The sequence below is a fragment of the Zosterops lateralis genome (genome assembly GCF_965231275.1).
Source record: "Zosterops lateralis genome assembly, chromosome: 18".
Lineage (NCBI taxonomy): Eukaryota > Metazoa > Chordata > Aves > Passeriformes > Zosteropidae > Zosterops > Zosterops lateralis.
Genome location: NC_139778.1, coordinates 8,532,083 through 8,559,788, shown reverse-complemented (window position 1 = coordinate 8,559,788; position 27,706 = coordinate 8,532,083). Strand labels below are relative to the sequence as shown.

Here is a 27,706-nt window from a genome sequence, read left to right as displayed (position 1 = left end):
TCTTCACTTGCTGAGCTCCCAAACAGGGCTTTTAATGCAGTATTTGCATTCACTCAGACTACAGCACCTTAGAACTCACCTTAAATTCATCAGTTCCACCATTTACTAACAGCAGAGAGAAGCTGAATGATAAAACTCTGAAGAGTTTTATCCAGGGAGATTTAAAGTCAAGGTATTTTGAAATAACAAGATACAAATAAACAAACACAAAGCATAAACTTAGTCCATTAACCAGTGGGTATTTCTTTGCTGGAACTGGTGTATCCCAGCTGTCAGAGCTGTGGTTTGGGATGTATTGTGACGCTGTTAAGAAGTTCTGAAGAGAAGGTCATTTTTTGGAGCCTGGTGAGCCAGTCTTCTACAGTCCACCACTGGTGAGGTGGTGACTTCAAATTCTCTGTATTCTGTCCTTTCTGTCTGTACCAGATCTGGATAGGACTTACATTTTTCAGAGCAATTCTCTCTGTCAGGGGCTCAGTCATAGTAACCCATGTCTTTTATCTAAATCTGCTTCCCAATACAAATACAGCTTTCACGACCAGCATCTTTTCACATCAAATCTGGTTTCCTTCCTCTGCTTCTGTACCAGTGTTGCCTTAATGATTCCTTCTTAACATCTGCCTTGTGTTATCCATAGCCCTTCCTCAACCACGTTTATAATATTTCCAGAGAATTTTTCTTTGGGAAGTTTAGCAAAAAACCCTTCATATCCCAAACATTTTGCAAAGCTGCTGACATTCTACATGTCTTGCATCACATGATGTGTGTCCATTTTCTCCCCCTGTAATTACAAAGGCTGAAGCTCATCTGCTCCTAGGCTAGCTCTGTGTATGCTCATATGCTTCATTTGTAAACCAGCAGACTTAAAAACTATGGTTTGGCTATGCATATTCTTACAACTTGTTCAAATGCAAACTAACTTCTCTCCTTATGTTTGCTATATTCTGTAACCATTAAAATTTGGGATTTGCTTATTGGGATTTGCCTTTGGAGAACTCAATCAGTTAGCTCCCAACACCCTCCATTGTATATTAAAAGTTACAAGAATGCCCTTACCACAGAATTAGCATAAAACAGCATAACTCTACATAACAATGAGAGCAGAACTACACAAATTGCACCATAATTATTTACACAATGGAACTGCTGAGTGAATTATTTCTGGAAATTAAATCATTTGTAGGCTGGGGCCAGAGGGGTATCCAAAGGATCTAAAGGAAAGAGACCGACTGACCTCTGTGGAATGGATATAATTTCTTCCTGTGTCTGCTTTGTTTCTTTATCATGCCCTCTCTATTTCTGGGTGTATAAAAATACTTACTAGAGGATTCTGTCTGGCAGAGACTGTTCAGAAAGATTAATACTGTGCATTCAGTCTCTGTTTAACTAAGCATTAAAGCAAGCATTTCTACAGTACAATATTTTGTCATCATAGTTATTTCTAATAGTGCTAATATTTGTTTTCTTTGTGCCTTCCTCCATAGTACCAATCAGGGATGCCAGTCTGGGCAGTGTTCCGTATGGAGAAGTAGAAGTTGGCAGTGATACTGCTTTCCTCTGCTCTGTGAAAGAAGGATCTTGGCCAATTGACTTCAAGTTTTTTAAAAAAACTGATCATGAAGTTCTTCTGCATGAAGTCAGGGAATATTCAGACAGAACCATATGGCACAAGAAAACAATGAAGAGGAAGGACACAGGGACCTATTATTGCATGGCTTCGAACCGAGCCAGCGTGAACGTGAGGAGCCGTCCAATAACTATCAGTGGTGAGCTCATTGATGATTAGCTGCATATTCTGTCACCTTTATAGGTGAGGGCATCTGATTTGAGACGTTCCTAAGTATAACCCCCTTACTGGAGTGGTTAATACTACCTCACTGGTGGTTTTGTTCCACTGCTGTCAGAAGTTAAACAGAGAGATGTCTTTATAAACAGAGATTGTCCAGCTTAGAAAAACTTAGGGGATACCTAAGAGGCAAAGGAGCAAGAAGCAAACTAAAATCAAGCTGTTGATGTACTGAGCCTTTGGTTACAAAGGAGAGGCTCACTACAGAACGTAGCATGCAAGTCTCTTCCAAGATCTTTCCCAGTGTGTAAAAAGGTTGATGTGTAGTAAAATGAAAGGTCAGGAACTGCAGAATTTGATAGTGTTGACCTATCCCTATCACTGTAACTACTCTCTTAAACATGTTTTTCTTATTTGCAGTCATCTTAGCAGCTTGGCAGAAAGGAGTCATTGCTGCCTTTGTCCTAACAGCCATGGCAGGAGCAGGAGCAGTCGTTTTATGGTGGTTTTTGCGTAAGAAGAAAAAAGGTAATGAATGGCTCCCTTCTCTTTGTTTGGGGACAAATGCATTACAGTTCAACTTGCATTTGTCTCAGCAGCAAAGGCTTGTGGGGGTGAGGCTTCAGAGATTACTAAACACAATTAAAAGAATCTACTTAGAAATGCAAGGTGACCCAAATTAGGCTGCAAATGTGCTGAGGCTTTCCAAGCATATTGGGCAAAACTTATAACTAATAGTGCTGGGCAGGAATTAGGGAAGCAAAAGTTATCCAATATAGGCCAGAATTACACTGTTCCCATGCAGTCCTAGGTCTGAAATTCAGCCCTAGGCAGTGTAGACACAGACAGGGCCTGAGGAGGTTTCTGATCCCTTATAGAGTTATAACAATTTGATTTGGGGTCCCAACTCAGGTGTAACTGAGCTTCTTCTCTAGTCCTCATGAAGCAAATTTAGATTATTAGTTTATGGGATTAGGCTTTTTTCTTCTACTCTGTAATACAATTTCATTTAGGGATTTGTCTTTTATCATTAAGATAAAAGACAAATCTAGTTATTTCAGAAAATAAAAAATCTGATTTATCCTGTGATATGATGTACATGACAAATTATTTGGGAAAATTTGGAGCATTGGGATGTCCCAGGTTGCTTAAATTGGCTAGGTTAAGATCTGGGGTTTGGGGTCTAGGGTTCTCTGTGAAAGAAAGATTTAAGGGACCTGGCAGATAAACAGGATGTAAGACATGAGGTAATTAATTTTGTGATGGCCATGATAAATTATTCTGACAGGAGTAGGCAATCGCTATATTTTTGTTTTTAATTTTTGTTTTTAAATTCTTTACTTGTACAACCTGTTAATAGATGTTTTTGTTTTTCTCTGTCAAGCTAAAGGATCATCCATGGAGATGTCTGGGTAAGATGCCTTCCTGTCTGGGTTTCGGCTGGGATAGAGATAATTTTCTTAGTAGCTGGTACAATGCTGTGTTTTGCATTTAGTGTGAGAACAATGTTGATAACACTGCTGTTTTAGTTAAGTAGTGCTTACACTAAGTCAAGGACTTTTCAGTTTCCCATGGTCTGCCAGTGAGCAGGGGGCACAAGAAGCCAGGCAGGATCGTGGCCAGGACAGTTGACTGTCAAAGGGATCTTCCACACCATAAAGTGTCATTCCCAGTAGAAAAACTGGGAGGGAATTGTCTGGGAGGCACTGGTCAGTGCTCAGGGCTGGGATGTGCATCGGTCAGTGGGTGCTGAGCAATTGTATTGAGCATCACTTGTTTTTCTTGAGTTTTACTTCTCTCTCTCTCTCTTCTTCTATTATTATTATTATTAATTATTATTATTATTTCTATTTTATATTTTACTTTATTTCAATCATTAAACTGTTCTTATCTCAACTGTTCTTACCTGGGTTTTACCTTTTTCCAATCCTTCTCCTTGTCCCACTGGGAGTGGGGTGGATGAGGGAGGGTGCTTAGTTACCAGCTGGGGTTAAACCACAACAGCTGTTTTTGGAACCCAGCGTGGGACTCGAAGTTAACAACAGATCTGACCAGTGCATGTTGAAACAAGTTTGTTCCAAGCATTCCTTGTGGTTTAATAGCCACTGTTGATTTGTTTGCTCTCAGAGCTGTGCTCTCCAACACCGTGCTTCCACTACTGCTCCCCGTTGTGTTTGTTTGCCTTCGGGGCATGGCTGAGGGTATTGTTTTAACTCACCTGGTCGGGTCTCAGCGCTGCCATCACCTGTGCGTGGGGAGACACCTGTTGGGAATTACTCACAATTACATCTTTTATCCGATTCCTCGGACAACCAGCCTATGGAGGAGAGACATCTTCCCGCAGTCTTCCTTTTTTCTCCAGCCTAATTACCAGAGTATTTAAGAATTAGGAAAAATTTGAATACACTTGGGGTGTTGGAATCAGCATGGTCCTATTGGTAGGAACCAGCAAGTGGCTGAATGTGGTTCAGCTCTTGTTTAGGGTCAAAAAATTATTTGCAGCTACTCCAACTCCCACAACAGGTACAGTGGGCACTCCAACTCCAATGCCAGGCACTGTGGCTACTCAAACCCTGGCAGCAAGCAATGTGGTTACTCACCCCAAGGGAGGGTGATCCAGCTGAACCAGAGGACCAACCCCTGTCTGTAGCAGTTGCCCCTCAAAAAAGGAGGAGAAATGCACAGGAAAGATGGCTTGTTTAGTAAAGAAGGACAAAGCAGGGTCATAACAAGAATAGGAGGAAGAGGCAGAACAAGAGGCACTTAATCCTTATCTCCGAGTGAGCTACAGGATATGCAAAAAGATTTCAGCCATCATCCAGGTGAGCACGTTATCACCTGGCTGCTCTGATGCTGGGATAATGGGGCTGGCAGTGTGGAATTAGAGGGTAGGGAAGCCAAGCAGCTGTGATAATTTTGTAGGGATGGGTGAATTGACAAGGTGATTGGGAGAGCAATACAAGTCCTCAGCCTCTGGAGGCAGCTCTTGTCAAGGAAAGGTATTTCTTCAAGGAAGATGTTCTGTTTCACCCAGGCAAGTGGCCATAATGGAGAGAGGTACCCAGTACTGGAGGGAATTAGCCATGCTTAGAGGTAGATAACTTATTATGACCCAAACAATACATGGTCACTCACAGATCCAGATGAAGTCTAATGTGCTCAAACCGTGTATCAGACATGTGTACACCAAAGTGCACCATCATTGTACACCAACTCATTGGCAGCGTTGTCTAAAAACACAAAGAGGCACCAGTGGTGGAGCCAGTGGCTCCCCAGCTCTAGCAGTACACAGGAAAATCTCTTCCTCCCTTGTCCCTGCTGTGGAGAAACTGGTTGAGCAACTCAAAGAGGATATAGATTCTACTCTCCACATGCATGGTCCAGAATCTCAGCTGGGAACAAAAAATGTCGTTTGGTCAAGAGAGGATATTGAGGGTACATGACAGGGGAGGCCCTGCTTTTTCTGCAGGCCTGCAGAGATAACATGAGGAAAGGGATGGAAATTCTACCTCAGTCCTACATGAATTACAAGGAAAAATAATTAAAAGAGGGGGTTCTTCCAGGAAAGTTGCTGCTGCAGTCTGCAGTGGGCAGTTCCTCAGACAGAGTGGAAGGGCTGATCTTACTCCTGATCCCATGGAAAGGAATTCTACTCCACTTTCACAATAAGCGAGTTGGATAAAGCTATGACCAAGACTAGAGGGGCTCTGCCTCCAGCCACGTAGAAGAGAGGGACAGCCTTGTTCACTGGACTGTGTGGATCACATGGCCCATAACGTCAGCCCCCCAGGAGAATAAGGCTGCAGCAGATACGGGTGCACAGCGTACCCTGACGTAATCAGCATGTGAAGAGGCAGAACCCACTTGTGTTTCTGGAGGGAGATTCCAAGAGCTGCCTGCTGGAGGCTGAAGTCAGCCTGACTGGGAATGTATGGCAGAAGCCCCCATTGGGACTGGCCCAGAGGTTCTATGGGCATAGACCATCTCCATACCCAGGAGTGGGTATTTCAAAGATCCAGAAGAATTCTGGTGGGCTTTCAATACAACAGCGTTGGAGATGGAGGAAATGAAGCAGCTGCCTGGTCCCACCTCTTGGAAGACCCTTCTGTTGTGGGGTTGCTGAAAGCTGAATAAAGCAGGTGCTGGTCACTGTCACAGCACAGCCCCGGCGGCAAAACCACACCAAGCCTGGGAATGCGGGAGGTGCTGATCGTTGCTCAGGGCATTCCCTGTTTTCCTTGGGGTCTCTCTCTTTCTCTCTCTCTCTCTCTCTCTCCCTCCCCTTTTCATTGCTATTATTATCATTAACTTTATTTGAATTATTAAACTGTTCTTATCTGAATCTATGGGGTTTATCTTTTCCCAATCCTTCACGCCATCTCTCCGTGGCAGGGGAGTGAACGACTGGCTGTGTGACATTTAGCTGCCATCTGGGGTTAAACCATGACACCTGCTTTATAATAGTGCTGCAATATTTCTGTGTATAAAGGGCTGTAAGCCTTGCTTCACATGAATATAGCTTGTTACAGCACACACCTGCAGACAATAGATGGTTGTGCTTCATGTACCACCAGCTAACACAACAACAGGATGAGGAAATACTCTAAAAATAGGAAAAAAAAAAAAAAAAAAAAAAAAAAAAAAAAAAAAAAAAGACCAGCTAAGTGAAATACAGGAATGTCAGGTATTTGAATGCATTTAAATATGGAATAAAATTGAAAATACAGAGGTCTTAAAGAACAATAATGCAATAGGGAACATTTTTGACCTTAAAGTTTCCTTGTGCTTCTCCTAAAGCAAAGGTAAAATTTTCATTCTTTTCAGTGGTTAAGAATATGTGGTTTTCAGCATAGACAGTGACTGATCTTTGTACAGAATCATGTTGTTGGTTTTATTGACTGGTTTTGGATAATTGCATCAAATTTTATTGGTTTGTTTTTCTGTTCTGACTTGGCTCCAAACTTGACAAGTGAAAAACTACCAAGACAGCCTAGTGATGGAAACTTCTATTCAGGTAGGATATTTTGCTATAAGACTGTAAGTAATAAGCTGGCTTAATTAAACATTTATTTAAAGTTTTGGACTTCGTAGTTACTGTTTGGATGGGGCCCAATGTTTTGGGAATACAGAGGGATACCAATAACATTGTCCAAGGTATCTTCTGTCATTTATTTTGTTTTTTGTACAGTTTTTATGAGCATGTCTTACACAGATTGGTTTATAACTCTGCTCAGACACTTCTCCCAGGCAATCAATTGACAATATCACAGATGGAGAAATCATGGTAAAAGAAAATTATTTTCTGCTTTTGACACAGCTGCAAGGAAATTATTTCAGAGAGGAAATTTGAGCTGTGGCTCATGGTCCTGTGATGTGGCCACTGCAGACATTTAACTTGCCTGGGCACCTTTCTTTGCAGGATCTTAGTGCACTTGACAGTGACAGGTGGACATGATGTTTAGAGCCACCTGACACAGACAAAGTTGCCCCTTGAGGGTTTGTTAGCTGATTATGGAAAAAGCCACATTCTTCCCACCTGAATGTCTTAGGTGGGAATCTAAAGGTAGAATGTGTTATATAGAAATACAGATAATGACAGTAGGAATTGCAGCTGTGTAACTCATTTATTTCATCGGTTACAACAGATATTTTGTCAGTTCAACTTTGGCTTTCTTATTTTAGGATCAGGTTACATCGAAGATAATGAAAATCACATGAAATCAACAGATGAGAGTAAAGGTAATTCCATAATTAAACAATAGATTTTAAAATTAATTTATAATTGAAAGTCTCAATGTTTTCTAATGGTAGTAGTGAGATAGTAATGATAGGGCCATCTCTTTTTTTCTCATGTCCAAAATGACTCCAATAGAACCCATTTATCAATTGCATTATGGAGTGTAATTAGATGTGCTGGATTCCAGGCCATTTAATGATGAATGGTATAAAAATACAGCTTACACTCAAAATATTAAGTTCTATAAACCAAATATTCAGATTTGTTTAAAACCCAAGATTTTATACAGATTGCTGGTTCTTTTACTTCTTTGTCCTTTCTTCACTTCTCTGGATCTTGAAATATTTAAGAACTAAATCTAAAAATAACCTGCTATGAAATCTGAATAATCTTCCAAATCAGTTCTGCAGGATTTCAGTGTGAATGATTGTTGTGGTTTCTTCCAGCTCTTACAGAAACATGGTAGAAAACCATCCCCACCCTAAGAAAAATAGAGTAGAAAGCAACAGCTGCTTTTTGTGCCTGTTGTACCCAGGTAGCCAGTACCTGTCAGCCAGTGGTTTTAGTAAGTCAGATGTCTGATCATTGCCAGGCTTTCTGTGGGTGTTGTGGCAGAGAAGCATTTTGGGGAGGAAGATGGGTTCCATTCCAAATGTTTTATGGGGGGCTTGGAGGCAGCTTAGGAAAAAAGAGCTGAAATTGGCTAATGGACAAAGCAGAAATTCGGAGAATGAGAGGTGATGAGGGAGGCCATGAAAGACATAAAGATGGCTTGAAATGTGAGGAAAGTGGAGAATGGGGAGTGTCCTGCCATAGCAGCCACAGAAAATGAGAAAATAATGGCAGGGAGAGAAAGAGAGGAGCAGCTGGAGCAGGAAAATGGGAGAAGCTATGGTAATTCCCTACTCCATATTGTGTTGTGCCACTTTTGAAGGTGTTACAATTTGCATGTCCCACAGTTTCAGAAATGTGCCTTTAGTTGGTCTTCTGCTCTTCAGAGTGGGACAACCCTCAGGAATGTTCTGGCTTACAACTCAGCAGAGTGATTCCCATCTGTCATCAGTAGGGCCTGGTCCTGCCCCTATCAAAGTCAATTGGGACTTGTCCCTTAATTTCAGTGGCAGCAGGATCAGGCCCACAGCTCAAACAAAGCATGCAGTCCTACAAAGAAACATCTTCTTAATATTTTTGGGGCAGGACCTGACCTTGAGAGTGCTGAGGTGGATTACACTGAAGTTGAAGTCTCCACGCTTGATCCTCACAGAGGTAACAAACTGTCCAGCCTTTATGGTTTATGTTTGGGAGCAACTCTGGGGCTGTTGCTGCTCTCTGATGCTGGGCTGGGAGTGCCAGGGTTGTGCTTTGTGTGCTGAGAGGCTTCTGCCAGTAGTGCTCCTAAACATGGCTGATGCTGAGGCTCCTGGGCTGCTGTTCTTGCAGTTCTTCCCCTGGGATCATTCCCATTTACAGGAGGTCTGTGTGGAGCAAGGCTCCCAGCTGGAGCTGTGGCTCTAAGCAGAAGGCAGCCTGATGTGAAATATCCACCTTGAAGAGACCAAATTTACTGAGAGACACTTGAGGTTGCCACAGGGTAAGATAATGAAGAGAACAGAAACCAGTGGAATTTCCTCCTTTGTAAAGGAACTGGCTGAAGGGTCAAAGCTGTAATTCACTTGTGATAGAGAAGGGAGACCAGAGTTGATTTAGTCTCTCAGTCTGGAGAGGCCTGGAGACCATCCTGGATTTTGTGGCACCTTAAACAGAGAAATGAGGATATTGATGCCCAGATAATTTGTCCTCCTCCCTGCAGTAACCAGACCTCAGAGCATGGGGCTGAAGTAAATGTCTGCAACCTTGAAGGAGAAATATCCATGGAAATTAATTCACCACCCAAATGCCCACTTCCATCATTCTATATCATCTGGAGAACTCCAATGCCTTTATGGCTTTGTGTTGAAAGCTGTTAAAACTTTCAGAAATTTGCAAAAAGCTCCAAGTGGCTGAGAGTGAATAAACCCTGCAAGAGAAGTTTATGCTCTGCTCTTGCTTCTTTGCTTCAGCTGAATGAGAAGCAGACTAAGGAAGAAATGTATAAATTTCCTTCTTCCTGGTAGGAAGGACTAGTCACTTATGTCAGAGACCAAAGACATGATTGTTTAGCTGGTAGCACAGATGTTTGGGCAAGAGTGCTCACTCTTTAAGCTTGGCAGCCAAGCCCTCCCGGAACAGGCAGCCCTCCTGTCCTTTCTGTTCTCATTTCCTGGTATCATTCATCACAGAGTCTTCCCTGTGTTTTGAGGAGGCTATTTACTCACTTCTGCTAAATTCTGCATGAAAAGACCAGAGTTGTTGTATTCTTCTTCAGAACAGGGCTAATAATTGTTCCAACTGTTTCTGAGTGTGCTCTACAATTCTACAATGGTAGTGTGCACACCATTCTACAGTGGTGTGGAATAGTAAGATATGATAGTGCATTATTTAAATTAAAAGCCTTAGTAAATTCAAGATCAACATCTATAAAAACAGCATTTTCATCCATTCTTGATATATAACACTATTCTTGTATATCAGACTAATAAGATAGTATCTATGCTCTGTAGGTAGAACCCCATTAAACCTCACAATAATGTTTACTGTGGTGTGTAAATGAGATCAGATTATTTAAATTGAGTGCTGCCTCATGCTACACACCTATGCATGGCACACAGAACACTGACAGATTCTGTAAGACTGAACTTGTTTCAGTATACAAAGATATGAACATTCCCTTTGTTGCCCCAGGACACAGTGGAGTGCTTTGGTTATGGAAATGGAAACTGCACTGAAAGTATTTAATGTGCTCCTCTCTGAGAGCATCCTGAGGATGCTGCTTAAATAGGAGTTGTATGAAACCAAGTTATTTCTTGAGCTCTGCACTGCCTATCACAATGAAAACAGGATGAGATTTACTTGGGAAAAGAGAAGCAAAGCCAAGTTTCTTAATATTCCCTTGTAATAATCATGTACACCCACAGAGAGAATTTGGCCACAGGAGTGCTACTGATACTTCTGCTACGTTGGTGTTATTGTAAGGTTTTGTTTCCAGTCATAATATTCTTTCATGTGTGTCTGTGGGCATGACCAGCCCTTCCTAGGGAACAGAACTCTCAGATTATCACCTTCCTCCAAATCCCTTTTACGCCTCTCTTGATTCCTCCTATTTTCTGAATGAAGACAAAGCAAATCACATTTACCTTTTCTCTGGGCACATATTGCTCATCCAGCAGCTACACATAGAGTCTGATTCCTTCTGCCTTTTGAGGAACTGCAGATTTCTTTGATCTCTCTGGCCTGACCTCAATTTAATTTATCTTTCCAATCATTTGTCCCTTCCTGCCACTATTGTCAATGTCAATACTAATGTTCTCAGGAGCAGGAGAATCATATTTTGTGTACTGTGAAAGGCTACTGCAATAAATGCTGCGGTATCTAAGCTGTTATAGTTGCCTTAATGTCACTTCTGGGAACTGGGATTGATTGAATGTCACTTCAAAACAAGTTGAAATTATTGTAGAAGGATCTACACCTTTTCTTTATCAATAAAAAATTACTTACATTTGAAAACATTATTTTACATTGTTTTTCAAGTCACATCTGAGCTATCTGCTCATTTCTGGAATACTTCTTCCTGAAATTAATAAATTCAATACTTACCAAGTTTGTATGCTTGACAAAAATATAGTGCTTGTCTTTTCTAAAGCTTAGTTGAGAAAAAAAAAAAGATGGCAAAAGGTGATTTAGACCCTTCATTGTGAATCTGGGCAAAACCAAAAGCAGGGGCTAAACTCAGATCAGGAAATATCCCTCAAGTGAGAAGGCAGAAACTGCTAAGCATGGCTGAGTAAGAATGTTATCCTTATTTTACTTTTATATCTGGTTAGTTATCAGCAGGGTGGCAACATTATAAAATTAGTGGGAACAAAATGTCAAATCATCCAAGTAAATTCTCCTGGCACATTTTTTCAGTGCTAAAATGACTTTTGGAAGATTGACAAAGGAAATAACATGGGCAGTGGCATTATATCACAATATAATGAAATGGGTATGATAAAAAAAAAAAAAAAGCAAACTAAGGAAATGCCTCAAACCAAGTCTGTGCACAGAGTCAAGAGGAGTAGATTTAGGACTGTAACCTGCTAAAAAAGAGTGCTAAACAAAATGAGCTACCTTTTATTAAAATTCCAAGAAGACTAATTTTAACTTCATTGGAAACTGAATTGATCATTTAAGCAGTAGTCCATAAGCATTTGAAATATGGCTCAAAATCTTCAAATTATTTTGCAAAGAAAGTTCATGCCAAAGTTGCAAGTTTGAAAGCTGTGATTAGACACTTGGGGAAGTGTAGCTGCTATTGTTTAAATTAACAGCAATTTGACAACTCCATACTGATGTGTAGCTCACAGCACTGAAAGGATGCTGAACAGAATTTAAACAAAAAATTAATGAAATTAGCTTTGGCAAATCAGAATGTGGTGCCAGAGACACTTTGGTTCTTCAGGCAATGCAGAACAGTCCTGACTCTGAGTCTGCAAATCATGTCTGAATTCTTTAAATGTTGGGGGTTTTTAATAGCTAAAGCACAGGATTCTGTATCCAGAAATGTGAATTTCTTTCCCGTTTTGTTTTGTTTTGCCAAGAGGAAACAACAATTAATTTTTTTTTTTTAAATTTAACTTTAACTAGAAAAATTTAACTTCTTGGTTTGTTGAAGGGCCACAGAAATTGGAGATGATACCAGTAGAATTCTGAGGTTCTCTAGGAGACTCAGTTTAACTGAAATGAACAAGTGTTTCTGAAGTGCTTTGAGATCCATGAGCAGCAAACTCCTGTACCCCATCATCACAGACCTTTACAGCAAGTGAGGAAAGTGGTTTTAAATGCACAGTTCTGGAGCACTTTGTCCAGGGATTTTTAAACTACAGCCACACAATAAATCCAGAACATTGTTCTAATTGTCCTACTAGCCAGAAGTTTATGCTGACCACAGAGAAAATGATTCTTGTTATTTTCAGGCCTTTAGACAAGGCTCGGTCCAAAAGGAGACCTTTCCCAGACTGTACTAAATGGAAGCTGTGCAATGTAAAATCTGCAAATATTCTTCTGAGACATTCCACAAAGCACAGCAATTTAAATTATTTTTTGTGCCCTTAAGATTTAGGCAGGCTAGTTGCCAAAAGGGTTTGTAGTTATTCTTCCAAGTGATAAATCTCCTCGGGGCCAGGGTCCCCAAAATCCTTAGAACAAATTGAAGAAGCTCTTCAAAGTGATCCAGAGTTCCCTGGTGGTAGATGTCTCTGTGAAATTAAAGCAGTATTGGTTCCAGTTCAGAAGAAGATTACTAGAATGTTGAAGTCAAATTGAGAAAGGGAAGCAGATTTTCATCATCATTTTGATATAGAAGGAGACATCCTTCTCTCAGACCTTACAGGCTGCATTTGGGGAGGGGGTTGTGCTTGCTTTTTTACAGAGACTCCACAGGCTCATTGCTGCTTATGTAGCTGCTTCTTCTGAAAGTAAAAAAGTGTGTTCTCTTTGTTTAAGGAGCTTTTCATAAGGCAAGTTTTTTCATAAAGCAAAAACCAAACCAAGCAAACATGCAAAAAGAAAAAAACAAAAAAAAAAGAAAAAAAATTGATTCTGTGCCAATACATTTTCCAGCTCCTGAACAGAAGGGGACTGAAACAGTTTATAGTGAAATCAGAAAAACTAATAATGGTAAGTAAGCTAGTGAAAAATTAAACACTTTAAGGAAGTGTGTGTGTAGAGGTCAGAGATAAATTTGTGACTGAGTATTTTATAATATTTAGACTGAATATTTAGAACATAAGTGCCCTAATGAAGAAGAGCTGCAAGTCACATAGGATAGGAACATACCAAAGTGCAGCTACAAAATCACAGAAGTTGATAAATTGCATATCATCTTCATGGCTCCTCATAAATCAATTATATTAATAATTGTAACATCTACTTCATCACCCCACTTGTGCTGGATCTGTGGAATATTTGGGCCATAACATCTGGATTTGAATCTAGATCCCCGTTAAGGATCAGGATTCTACATCCTGTTATCTTAAACTGCTCAAGAGAAACATTTGTCCCTTAACTGAGCATGTTTGTCACATGCTATAAAATATTCCATTTGCTTTGGGTGTAACTCCAGCAAATATCTATAAAGCCTCCAACACCAGACTCTAAAAGCCTTTAAAGGAATATGATCATTTCAGCAGCTCCTCAAACACAGAAGTGTGTGGGCAGTAGCAGCTTGCTGGCAATTACTGTCTGTAAATGTTCTGCCACTAATGAGCTCAGAGACAGTGGGTTAAAAGAAGGTTATTTCATCATAGTTTGTCAAAGTCTAAATCGGAAAGGATTTCCTCTTCTCTCTTTGTGTTAGGAAGTCTAGATTTGTAAATATTAGGGCTGCAAAGTGTTCGCATTTTGTCCCCATTCAGGCTTTGTTGTGTGCTATTTTTAATTTCTGGTTGTTGTGCTTTAATTTTCTGTTTTTTTCTAGAAGGCATTTCCCACCTCTGACACAATATTCTGTGTCTGGAGAATCTTTTATGTGAGGATCTCCATGTACTTTAGAAAACATCACTTAATTTTCCCTTGTTACATTACAACTTTTATCTCTATTTTGCAGATAAAAATGACAGATTTTACAGCTGAATAAACAGAGAGATTAGGTCATCCATTTAAGGCAAAGTGTTTAGAGAGTGGCAACAATGGCAAAGGAATTTCAGAATCCTTGGTGCTGTGCCTGTGTGTTGTACTCGTTTTTCACAGCCTTGCAGTGAAAATCAGAATATCTTTCACACTTAAGAGTGTGGCCAGGCACTTCATGCAGGACCACCAAGAGAAAAAACAGTTTATTTTAAGGCTGAGCCCCAAGGCTGCAAATGTTCTGAAATGTTCTCCAATGAGTGTGAACTGGACCTATAAAAAGCTGCAGAAGCTGCTGTATAACCCTCACCTACTCTGCCCAGGTGTGAGGGTGACTGTCACACCACTCACCAGCACTGGTATTGGCACAACAGAATGTGTTATGTACCAGAGGAATGTAAACTCCAGGTTGGTACAAAGAGCACTTAAAAGGCTGTAATCCCATAAGGTAAGAACTGCAGTAAAATGGGATATGATTGAAAGACTGAGCTGAATTAGCCATAGGATCTGCAAACACCCCTTAATCTTGCAGTCCACCTGCTCTTTTACACATAGCATTCCATGGTTTCAGTTATTCTTGGAAACACAGTACCAGTTTATTGTTTCAATCACGTCTGTTTTTCCTGACTGATACACAGGAAAAGTGTTTCAATTAGATAAGCAGTGCATCACCCAGCAGTGTAGTGCTACCTTACAGTTAATGGAACACCACCTTGGAGTTTTGATAGGTTGTGTGATTGTGAGGTGGCAAAGTGTAAATGCAGGGGAGGATCCCTATGAAATATTCTGTCTACTTTGATTTATTAATATTATATTTTAATATAAGTGTATTAAATGATGCCAATTGTGAAAGATGTTGAACATGACTAGTGGGTACAGAAGTTGATTTACCATTCTATTCTTTGATATTTTTGAGCAAAAGCCCAAGAGTACAACCTACTTCAGGAAGGCAGTGATTCAGCCAAAGTGTCCTTGGGGAGAACACATGAGTTTAGGAATTGGTGTCAGCTACACAGTTTGACAGATTTAACTCCTAAGACCTATGTAACGTTTTATTATTATTTGTTTGTAGGGAACTATTGTGGTTTAATTAGAATTGAGTACTTAATAAGCAATTTTGTCTTAGGATGGGGTTGTCTGTGCATTCCAGAAATTGTGTGCGCTAGAGAGGAAGATGAAGAACAGTCAGTAGTTGTTATGTCTGACACAATTCTTTGTGGCTGAGCTAAAACATTTTTCCTCTTCATTTTTCTGACAACTCTCACTGCTGTCCCCAGTAAGGCAGGTGCCATAGCAGTAACCAACTTTGGTATTTTGAGTTCTGTAGCTTTTGCTTGTTCTTTTCCAAAATCTGCACCATGAATCTATAGTGCTGATAATGCTCCGAGCCTTCCCAAATCCCAGACTGTTGGCAGAGTGCTGAGCATGTGTCATTATTCCTTTTCTTTTTATTTTCCTGGTGCTGGCTATGTTATCTCCTGCTTCTACTTTATGAGTGCCTCCACCACACTGTGGATAAGACTCTTCATCCTCCCTGCTGTGCTGTTCTCCTCATTCTGAGTACCAGGACTCAGGAGGTGGTTTTACATTAGAGATGGACAGAAACAAACTGTCAAATGCACATTTCATATCCCAGAAAACCTGCATGTGGTTAATTACAGTTAACCCATTTGCAGTGGGAAAAGCAGGTAATTTGTGAAATTCCATTCTAGTCAGGTATGTTTGGATTGAAAGTCAAATAATGTCAGTCTCTGGTTGTTGGATGCTGGATTTCCTCTGCTGTAATGAGTTTAAGGAGGATGCTGCTCATTTTGTCTCTGCACGCAACTGCAAGATAAGAAGTTGTCCTTGCATTGTTATTGAAACATTAGTTTAGTTCAGAAACATATTTAGTGTTCAGGATGTTCACCCAGGTATTGTTTTAAAGCCTTTTCCAGAGCAATGGGCTGTTACTTTAGTATTTTACTTAAAATACCAAAAACTTCACGCCTCAACTTTAAATCAGACCTTACATCCAAATGGCAGTTTGGGGAATGGTCACAGTTAGTGCCATTCAGGTCAAAACCATCTTCAGACTCACCAGGATGAACTAATTTCCTTAAAATCCTGCTTTCTCTGGTTGCTCTGTGAAAAGGCCAGAGCATACTGTGAGTCAGGAATATCCAACCCAGTCCCAAAGCTGCTGCTTTTTGTTCAGAAAGGAGTGATATAGTCCATAACTTAATCCAAACAGGCAATTGTCTAAATCAAGAGACTGGCAGGAATGATAAAATGGCTGTGGCCCTGCTGCCTCCCTTGCCTGTGCTGGTGTCCAGCAGCCCAGGCTGGCAGCTCTTCCTGAGGGAGGGCCAGGATGTGTCACACATGAGTTCAGCTGCCTGGGTGGAGGCTCTTTCAGGCATGATTTATTTCCATCACACCTTTCATCTTCCCAAGAGGCAGTTAGGGGCAGGAAGCCCAAGCACCTCCACGCTGGTTCTTTATCTCAGCTCCAGCCCTTCCCTCAATGTCAGCCCCAGTTCTTGGGGTAGCACAGTCCTGTTCGTGTTGCTGAGAAGAGTTAGACCCAACTCCAGCTCACAGATTTCCTCACGTTTTTCCAGGACACTTCCTGTGGAAGATGATGTTATTGGTACTTTCTTGCTCCTTCAGTGAACTCTGTCTTTGCTCTGTGTAAACCCCAAAGCTCCCAGAAGCCAGTGCTAGGCTTTGCACTGATCTTATGTGCACTGGACCGAGCTCATTGTGGCTTATTGCAAGATAACAATTCCCAATTTCTTATTAGGAAAGTGGAAATCCAGCAAACAAAATGCAGAGGCAGCCTTTATGCTGCTAAGTCTGGAAAAATGAATTGGTCACTTGGAAGCAATTGTAGCAGTGAGACAGGAAATTCTAAGAGTCCTACAGCAACCAACAATGTACTATGGAAAAATAAATATATCCCAGTGGAAAGAGGCATGAGAAATCCCCATTGCATTCAGAGGTTTGGAACAAATCTATTTGAAATCAGCTCTAGCAATCAGGAAATCTGCTCAAATACTTTCCTGCTTCTGAGCCTCAGGCTTAACACCTACATCTTAGCCAGAATTTCCCTCTGAATCCTTTTCCAGCACAGAAAGAACTCACAGGGTCTGGGGATTCATTGTGTTTTTCAGAACTCGGGTATTTTGAGCACATGATAGTTGCAGGCAGTCCAAACCCATGCAAGTAACTTGTCCTCTCTCCAAAATAAAAATTCTTTGGGTCTTTAGGTTTCTAGACTGAGGCCTGGACCTGTGAGACATTGATTCCAGAGCCAAATGCTTACAATAGCTTCAGCCAAAAAATCAGGCAAAGCCAGATGATTTCAGTAAGGCACAAATATGCAGGGAGCTTCTGACCTTGCTTGAACCTCCAATGCAGAGCTGGATAACGTGCATGACCCATGTCAGAGCTGTTCCCAAGCTGCCTGCCAAGATCCCCTGATGGAAGCTACTGCTCCAGTAAAGCCTTGGCAGAACGTTGTGTGTGTCTGCAGCTCAGCACCTTTGGTTCATAGTCTGACATCCTGGCTTTCACCAGGGCTGGAGGTGGCTTGGAGATGGATTAACAATTGCAGCTCTTCAGGCACATATTCTCCTCTCCATAACCTCTAGCAACAAGAAATGGTAGAGCAAGTGAGGGTGACAGTGCCTTAAATTCCTGCTATATGTACTCCTTGGTAAAAGTGTGTTCTTTGAATTTAAAATCCCATCAACTAGAAGGAATAACAAGAGTTTAGATCCATCAGAAGTCCATAAAACTACCTACCTTTTTTAGACTTGGGAATATTTTAGAAATCACCAGTATCAGACCATCAGCTCTGATTCCTTTCACAAAACATGGAGCTTCTAAAGAAGCTTGACCAATTTTTCTGTGTGTCTAGAATCCAGCATTTCTCAATTCTCCATTTTTGGCAGTAAGGGAAAGCCAGGTGTCATGAAAAATCTCTCAGTTCTACAGTAAAACTAATAAAAAAGTAAAGCCACTATTTTTTTCTTTTTCCTTTTCTTTTTTAAACAAAAATGAAATAAAAAGATTGTGAAAAGATTGACATAGGAAAGAATCAGCAGAAGCACTGTATCATTGTGCCTTTATTAGTGGCTACCTGCTGGCTGCCCTGAGAGGTACCTGGTAGAAATCACCCAGACTTCCAGCAGCACTTCCCTGGACACAGAGTGTGATGTTTCCTGGCACAGCTGCAACACTGAGCTAGAAAGCCCCAGTGCTCTGGATGTAGGTGACAGGTAACAAGGAGGAAAGATCACTGTCAATGTGACCTCCAAGCTTTGGGTAGCCAACATCCCGTTGTTTGAAGTCTGGAATTTACACAAAATTTCTCATTTCCTCCTTCCTGTGAGAACAATACATTGTGACAGAGACTCAACAACAGCTTGTTAATGCCTCACTTCATAAACCTTATGTATGGTTTCGTCCCCTTAAAGCCAAGCTTTGATGTAGCACTGGGTCAGCAGTGGTTTTGTTCAATTCTGTTGGCTTTCAGGACACAAAAATGCTTTTGTGTGTGTTCCATGTAACTTCTTATTTTGTTTTCTAATGTCTGAACATGTGTGGATCAATCTGGCCAAACACTGAGATCAATTTTATACTGAAATTGAGTTCATGCACTGCTGTGAGGTGCTGTAATCACCTCAGTTTTTAATCCTTTGCTTAAGCTAAAAGTTCTGGGTAGAAAACTATGAATGTAGCTTGCCAGAGACTTTCACCTGTGTTCAGTTTCCTTGTTACTTCTGCTGACTGACAAGGGAGTTTCTAAAAGACTTTTATTAAGGTCTAATAATGGTAGTAGTACTCTGCATAATGTCCTTCATTTAGTGATTTCAGGGAACTTTTCAAAATTTACGTAAGTGTTCTGCCTATGGAAGACTGATTTTTAAATTTGCTATTTAAAAATATATATAATTAGAAAAAACATAGATTCAGAAAGTAAGCCCCATTTATATAAAATATACTGGGAAGATTAACCCAGAGGCCCAGTCCAACCCCTTTGTTTTGAATATTAGGTGAATTTCCTTCACACAGCCTCTGTCCAGTGAATCTGATACACTTTCCAAGAAAATACCTTCAAGATTCAGCACTTACTTTTGTCACATGTGAAATATCTCAACAGAACATACAGATGAGCACTTTTAACAAGACTTGAAGTCCTCTCCTACAACTGGCGTTATTTGGAGAGGGGAAAGAAATATTTATCTTTTGGTATTTGAATGTATTCTGTGAAACTTCTGAATAGCTAAATCCACTTTTTTTGAAAAAAGCCTATGATCCAATCTTAAAGTTCACTGACTCTAAAAGGAAAGAGCTTGTTGGCCTTCAGGTTTTTCATTGGGAACAACAAGTTTTTATTAATAAAATGTCAGGTGTCTTTGCAAGATGTTATTTTTGCCCTGAAAATTATATCTTCTACTGGATTTCTGCAATACATTATTTTCCTGGCAAGGAATTGGATTAGGAAATAAAATGCTGATGAGAACTTGCCTCTAAAAGGAAGACTCTCTTGTCCAGTAACAGACTGTGCCCTCAGTAGAGACTTCTGCTCCAGCACTTGATCAGGAAAGCTGCCAAACAGGTCCTGCACAATGTGGGCTTTGAAATGTCTGGTCTCAACTTTGTATTTGGATTAAACTAGAACTTGGATGCTCTTTAAAGCCCAGAGTAGATGAACTTTAGATGTAGGGAGGATTTTTACATCATTGCAAAGTGAACAAAAAGGTTAAAGTACCTACAACTGTATTTTCTGGAACATAAAACTGGTCACTCTGCAATGTGCCATTTCATAATTTATACATTGTATTTTATTTTGCAGATTCTATGGAAAACAGGCATTCTGTAAGTATATATTTCCTGCAGTTAAATACAGTGACATGGGTTGAGATGATTGTGCATCTGGTGAGGGGGTGTTCAAGGGTTGATGTGGTTTATTTGTTGCTCAGGACCTTTGCAGGTCAGGTATGGGGCAGTCCCTTTGTATATATATTTATGAATCAGGCCTTCAATCCTCTGTTTATAGAATGGTCACTTTTAGGAGTCTGTGGGAGGTGCTGGAGTCTGGTGGTGCTGGTGCACAGTTAATGATCTCCCAGGAGTTTATGTGGAGCACCTGCACAGCTTTGGGTCCGTGCCACAAACGCTGGCAGGATGGCACAAAGAGAGGGGTGGCTGCAGAGGCACAGGAGATCTGCCCAGGAAAACTGCTCAGCTGGGGACAGAGCTGCTGTTCCAGTGCCATCTGTCAGTCCCCACACTGTGCAGGGCCAGTGAATGTGCTTGGGATGTGCCTGTTCACACACACATCCAGTGGTTTGAATGCCCAGAGAGGTGAGCTCCTTCCTAAGGTGTGAGCAGCTGAACCAAGCAGGGATGGTGAGCAGCCCAGCTTGCAGAAGTCTTCTATTCACCTCTTCTATTCACTGCCTGTGGCTGTTTCCTCCTGGGTTTGTTTTCATCCACTGGTAGAGCAGGTGAGGTGACTCCAAGGGCTGGCAGTACACTGAGACCTTGTAAGAAATTCTGAAGGCAAACAGTTTTTATTGCAGAGTACAAAGCTGGGTCACAGCTATGCTGTTCTAACCAAGAAGTGGGAATAGTACCATCCATATATGGAGGATCTCAACTAAAAATGTGGAGTTTTGTGAAGGTTCTGTAGGTGGTGAACAGCTTCATAGTGGTAAGAAGCCAGTGACAAAATAAGGATTATTTTTTTTTTAAATAGAAGAAATATGTTGAATGAGCTGTTACTCTGCTCTCAGGAGATCTGAGAGGCAGGGAATTCACATCTCAGGAGTACTTTTATGAATGTTCGATATGCTATTAAATCCAACTCAGACTAAGCAAAAGGTTGTTTTTTCTGCCACCCACTTTGTGACTTTGGAGCTTGTACTTAAAAAGAAAAAAAAAAGGAGAGACTCATAAATAAGAATCACAATAGCACAGTCTACGTCAGCTTATGGCATCCATTTGAGTTTTGAAAGGCTCCATCAGCACTCCCGTCCCCATGGGATACACAGGCAGCCCATTGTATTATTTACAGACACTGGCAGTGCACTGAAGGTCACAGATTGTGTTACAATAAACAGACTCATATTAACACAGGCCAGGAGGGTTTATAGTGTCATTGTCCCTCTTAGTTTAAAGGTTTGTTTTTATTCTTTGCTCTCAGTTTTCTAAAAATATGTTGAGCTGAACCCTCCCCTGGGTTACACCAGGCATTCCTTGGAGAGTCATGCAGAAGAAAGTTTGTCCCTGTCCAACACAAAAGAAAAAATGGTCAAGGGTGGCTGTGACAGACGTGAGGTACAAGCTCAGGGAGGAGGTTTTGTCTTCTTTTTTCCACAGCCTGCATAATTTCTAATGGATATGAAAGTGGTTTTTTTTTTTGTTTTCCTGTGGCCAAAAAGTGAGTAAAATCTCTCTCCCTGGAAGTATAATAGGTCAGTGACTGGCACACTGACCACCCTGTGCAAATCACTTTCATAATTAATTGGGCTATTAAAGCTTGCTAAACCAGACAATCTATGAAGTAATGTCAGATTCAAGAAGGAAAAGTGTCTGCTGAGGGCAGTGTTTTCTTTGTTTCTTTTATTACTCTCTAGCAGTAGAAGGGTAATAAAAGTAGTATTCTGTAAAACTAATCTCATTGTCAGAAACACCCCAGAGCAAAGTCAGTTTTATAACACTTGCACATCTTGCTTGATTTTCCTAGAAGTTGCCTTATTCACTTAATGTCTGAGACATTGTCTCCTCCTTAGTAGAATGTTATGTATTAACATAGTAATTTTTTTTTTTTTTTTTTTAAATTACTACTGCTTTAAAGGACATAGCAAAAGAACAGAGCCTTGTCTTCTGCTTCTTAAATTTCTACTTCTGTTCCCAGTAAAACCTGTGACAAAAGCAACACCTCCCTCTCCAAATAAGTGACCTAACATTGGACTGGACAGATGAATTTCTTCATAGATTTTCCATTCTCTCTATTTGCCTCTCAACACTGTACAGGCCACACAGATGAACACTGAAGAGGCAGGGAGCTACTAAAGTGCTTTTTATAATAATTTTTTTGCAGATTTTTTTTTCCCAGTAGCTCATTTTCATACATGCATAACTGTGATGCATCTCAGAGATTTGGTTTGAATGAGGAGTTGTTGATCCTACTCGTGGAAAGGAAAATGCTCCTTACAAAGTGATCAAGTGGCTTAAACTTCCTCCTCAGCTGTTCTGCTTCTTGATAGCCAAATTAAGTATTTGGCTCAGAGGTGAAGTTGCATTTGATCTGCTGCTCCCTTATTTGTGAGTGGAAGGGCCTTCAGGAGCCTGGCTGTCAGCTGGAATCCCAGGGAATGCCAGATGGATCACTGAGCTGGAGTGGCCTGGCAGAAAACTTGTAGAATTCGACTGTGTTTAGGAAGTAATAGATATCTCAGAAGTGTGAGACAAAGAACCAGAGCAGAGAGGAGTATTTTGCTAAGAGCTCTCTTTTCAGGGAAGACATGCAGCATTTTTATTTCAGTAATGGTGGTGGAGACTCATCAGATCCCAGTGTCCTTTTAACATCCTAAATTCCAATGACGTGTGTTCCACTGCTCAGATAAAGTCTGTTAACATTCAGTTCTGCATTGCTCTTCCAGATGTCACAGGCAGAACAGAAAATTGCATTTTGGAGAAGGAAGATGTAGCAAATCATTTTAATGTTGCTAGTCCTGCTTTTGTACATTTGCCCCTACATAGTTTCTGTCAGAATAAATACAATCCAGCAGGGAAATTTAGGAACTTTGCTTCTTCTTCTTCACTCAGAGACCATCACAACATTGAGTTCAGGCTTTTAGTAAACACTGTGCACTGACACAGGGGCATTGAAACTGGTTGTATTATGTCAAGTAATGTGGATTAGAAAAATAGTCAAAGTTTGAATTACTTGAACTGTATAAAGACTCAGCTGCAGTACAGGTTCTGGCTGATTTTCACTCCAGAGTACCTTGAACCTGAATTTCTTGGATTTTTAGGTCATTTAGAAAGGAACCTGAAGTTTTATGTCAGGGGTTGCTTCCCTCCATCTCCTGTGTTTCAGAAATTTGTATCTTAAAGGCAATCCATAGGAAGTATTTGCAAAAGAAATGAATTACTTAGAGAGGAACTGGGAGGAGGTTTCCTTCCTGAAATCAGAGCTGGCAATCTTTCTAAGTTATTTAATGGTCCCAGTTTCTGAAAACATATTGAAGGAAATATCTTGACAATGAGATAGCCACTTCGCCAAACACTAATTGGTATTGTGTCAAATTTACCTCAGCAGTACATTCTGACTTCATATCTCCTCCTCTCCTGCTACCTCCTAGATGTGTTTGTGTGTTTGTCTGGTTCTGTCCTAGGGGTTCAGGAGGACTGGCAGTACATGAGGACATTGTGTACTTTTAGCTGCCTATTTGTCCAATCTCAGCATGTGCCCTCTGTGTCAAATTACCTGTACAATTTACATCTCTTTGGAGGAATTTCTAGGTTTTGCTCAGTTTACTTTCTCCTCCTACTCAGGTGATCCCAGAAGTATTTTCTCAGTGTTAAAGGAATTAACACTGCCAGCTCCCAAGGGGGACCTGGCCTGTGTTTGACCGTCCACAGTAACATGGCACAATAGTTTCAGACAGGAAAGGAAGATAAAGGATGTGTCCAGTTAAAACTGAGGAGGGATTTCAGGCACTCAGGATATGAAAAACAAGGTGATACTCTGAAATAAACATTGAAGTATAAGCCAGGAATTCCTCTGACTCACGGGGCAAATCCTTTGGGGGTAAGTCCACAAAAGGAATTCGGCGCCTCGGTGCTGACAGACAGAGCTGTTGGGTTAGAGGCCACCGTGTACCCTGAGCAGAAATTTCTTGGAGGGAGACTTGCTTTGGCAAGCAATGTCAGGAAAGATTTGACAGTTGTGAATCCCCAGTGGGCAGAATTATTTCTGCCATATAATGTGAAAACAATGAAGTTTGGGTTCTCTCTGTGCCCATTCCCATTGGCTGGTGTAGAGGATTATTGCTCTGTCTGCCCTCTGTGGTTGCCAGTGCCAGGACTCTGCCCCTACTGTGGGCTGGAGATAACCTTCGCACGGCTCTTGCAGGAACACAGTGTCCAGAAGCTGGATGCTGTATTGTTCCCTGTAAGATACCAGTCCTTAGGGAAAGGTTTTCATTCTCCTGGGACTGAACCTGGGGTCTAACTGTGGCAGCTGAACATCTCCAGTAAATAAAGGATCTGACTTCCAGGTGTGTTAAGCGCCAGCAGTTCCCTTAAAAATCCAACTTTTATCAGCAAGCACCTACTTACAAATGTTGGTAATTAACAGTCTTGGGGTCTAGTTGTTAATTGTTACTCTAAATCTCCCACTGCCTTATTTCTTTTTCTCTCTGGTAAAGATAATGCCAATGTCTCCCCAGAGAACAGGAAGTATTTATTAGCTCATTGTGGAGGGTTCTAAGGAATATGTTACAGGACAGAGGGTAGGGGCACAGTTATACTCACACCTTGGTTTTTTCTCTTTTGCTCTTTTTGCCAGCAGAGAATATATGGGCATCCTGATGCTACCTAGAACAGTCACCTCAAAGATCACCTGGGAGAGGAAAACAAGCCAAGATGGAAGATGTTGCAAGTGTTTCAAAGGCTCTGCAGCAGTTATTTATGAGTTTGCCAGACTCGTCTTTTCAAGGTTTATTTCCTTAGGAGGAACAATAGAGACGTTCCTAAAGCATTTAATGGAAAAAAAATTACAAATAAAAATTCTCATAGGAAAGTGGCTCTAGAAACCACTGACCCAGGTTCTCATCTGTAATTTCTCCTGCTAATGCAATTTTGCCTTTTTTTTGCCTCCAATTCATGATGCTCTAAAGAAACAAAGGGGGAGCTACAGCTGAGGAAGTACATTTCTACAATGCAGCAACTACTGTGATACCAGTAGGACACAGAACTATCTAAGCTTGCTTTAAACTCGCTGAGTTGGTTATCAGTGCCACCACTGTGGCAGAGCAGAGCTCAGCACAGCTTGGCCAGCCATGGATGTACCTTGACATGATCTTGCAGCTTGTGCTGAGCTCCCTGTGCTGCAGCAGCTGGACTGCTACGAGGCTTGGAGCCAGCTCAGTTATAGCTCACAGGGATGGGACACTGCAGGGAGGACCTGAGGGAAGAGTGAGCCCTGGGCTCCCTAAAAACTTGAATAACTGTTCAGAGGTTCAGACTTTACCAAGTGCTTCTATCAGAGGCACAGACAGTCTTTTTATTCTTTGCTAAATTGCTTTTCCCCTTTAAAAGTGTTCTGATGCTTGTTGGTTAATTTGATGTGATGGTTCCTCAAGAAATGATTGTCCATCACAGTTATTTTGGATGACTCTATGATAAGTCTTCATTGAGTGGATATAATACTCAGGTCAGTGAGTTTGTACCCGAAAATCCCACTAGATACAATCCATATTCCTTTGATTTTAGGAGAGATCTGAAGTTGTACTTGGGCCCAGTTTGTCCAGTATGGAATTCCATACCTGTCTTTTTTCTCTATAGTATGATGAACCTCTAACACAGATCTAGTTTGGACACAGATCTGATCCTGCAGCCCATATTTATTTTGGCTGCATTAGTTTAAAAAAGATCACAAAAAAAACCCAGAAAAAAATACTGTCCCCAACCCCTTAACCAGCTGGCCTTTGGAATTGCACTTGCTCTCTTTTTCTTACTTCAAAATTCCTACAACATCTGGGCCACAGGTAAGAAGGTTCTAATTTAATTAGAAAATAGTGAAAAAGAGGCCATGGGTTTGTGTATACATATATAATTACTACTTAAAGCATTGCATCAAAGGTGCAAAACCAGCGAGAAACACAAAAGGGGTTTTTATCTTCCATTCCAAATGTTTAAAATTTCAAGCTCCAGTTACTGATTAATATCTCTAATTTATTGTTCCCTGTGCAAATGTTGTTTGTATCATGAGCCTGTCACAACTGACTGACTTCATCGCTCTCTTCTGTTGACAAATGTTCTTTCAGCATCCCATGAGTGTCCATGCAAATGCCTTAGTATAAGAAATGTGAAAAGGTATTTTAATAAAGAAAACTCTGAATTGAACTTTGCACTGGATCTTGCACATTTGTGTTGCAATGAATGCCTGTGAAGCTTTTTTATTTGTGATGAGCCACAGATCCATCGTATGGATTGGCATTAGGAAGATTCCCTCTCTGCAGCAGATTCCAGGCACTTACATCTGGAGTCAGGAACCCATTTAGCAGCAGGTAAATGCACTAAATTGCTTTAAGAACTGAGTGGGTGAGTTCTTGCACTCACATAAGTCTTTTACTAAGTTACAAAGGTAAAAGTTCCTCCACGAACCCTTCCCAGCCCTTTGACAAAGCTTGAGAAAACACTGGGGTTTGGAAAGCTTCAGAATATCATCTGACATGATGGAGAAGTAGTGGAAGAATTCATTGCTTGCTTTCAGCTTGTCTCTTGTCTGGAATAATCCTAAATTATTTTGGATTTAGTTATCTAACACAAGTTGTTTGCCCTACTGAAACGTGTGAACTGTCCATTTCTCAGAGTGCTGTCCACTGCTTTGAGCTCTTCTGTTTTGTCTTTCAGATAACAAAAGTATTTCCGAGTATGGGACAATAATCAGCAGATGTCTCCAGCAAAGACAAGGTAAATGGGCCTATGAGTAAGCAACTACACAAGGAGTCCTGATATGAACATATGCCAAACAAGCCTCATTATCCCATTGGAAATATTTGGAAAATAAGTCTTGAATCTGTTACCAAACAAATCAAAGCTCAGATTGGAGCTCAAACAATACATTATTGAAAACAACAACAAAAAAGAGGTTTCTGCGTTGTCACCAAGTTGAGCACAGCAAATAGAAAATGAGGTGTGTTAGCAAATATTTACTTTTTGAGTAGAGGGATGGCACATGCCCAGGTCCCTCGTGCCATTCCTGGTTGGGGCAGTTTCATTGGGCTGGCACCCAGTGGTGCCATTGTGTGTCCCTTGTGCCATTCTCTATCCAAGCAGTTCCCGCACATCCTGCTGCCCTTAGCTTGTTCGGGAGGAGCCTTATCCACCCCCAGCTGGGGGTAACTTGGAAATACTTTCCCTATTGCAGAGCAGGGCTTTAGAGCTGGGACACAGAGAAACGCCTGAATCAAGTCCCCTCCTCCTCCTCTCCACAGATACTTTCCTTCTCCATTCGCAGCCACGTGGCACCGCAAGTTTCCCTGTGTAACGCGAGCTTCCCTGTGGAACATGAGTTTCCCGGTGTAACACCCGTTTCCCGGTATAAGGCCCGTTTTTCTGTGTAGCGCCCGTTTCCCGGTGTAACGTGAGTTTCCCTCTGTAACACGAATTTCCCGGTGCAAGCCCCGTTTCCCGGTGTAACGCGAGTTTCCCTCTGTAACATGAATTTCCCGGTGCAAGCCCCGTTTCCC

At 41.0% G+C, this 27,706-nt stretch overlaps 1 protein-coding gene across 7 annotated transcripts in view; it reads left to right on the top strand.

The window, feature by feature from the left end:
• Nucleotides 1-26,357, top strand: part of PECAM1 (platelet and endothelial cell adhesion molecule 1) — a 31,921-nt gene extending 5,564 nt beyond the window's left edge. The window contains exons 8-16 of one of the 7 annotated variants that reach the window (XM_083874835.1): nt 1,485-1,766; nt 2,207-2,314; nt 3,171-3,198; nt 6,757-6,800; nt 7,469-7,525; nt 8,721-8,789; nt 13,221-13,277; nt 20,071-20,093; nt 24,802-26,357. In XM_083874835.1, the coding sequence (XP_083730961.1) occupies nt 1,485-1,766; nt 2,207-2,314; nt 3,171-3,198; nt 6,757-6,800; nt 7,469-7,525; nt 8,721-8,789; nt 13,221-13,277; nt 20,071-20,093; nt 24,802-24,831 (698 nt within the window). In that variant the 3' untranslated portion in view covers nt 24,832-26,357. Of the gene's footprint in view, nt 1-1,484; nt 1,767-2,206; nt 2,315-3,170; nt 3,199-6,756; nt 6,801-7,468; nt 7,526-8,720; nt 8,790-13,220; nt 13,278-20,070; nt 20,094-24,798 lie in introns of all 7 variants that reach the window. The other 6 variants (XM_083874834.1, XM_083874837.1, XM_083874836.1 and 3 more) reach the window with 6 other exon arrangements.
• Nucleotides 26,358-27,706: the final 1,349 nt, after the last annotated feature.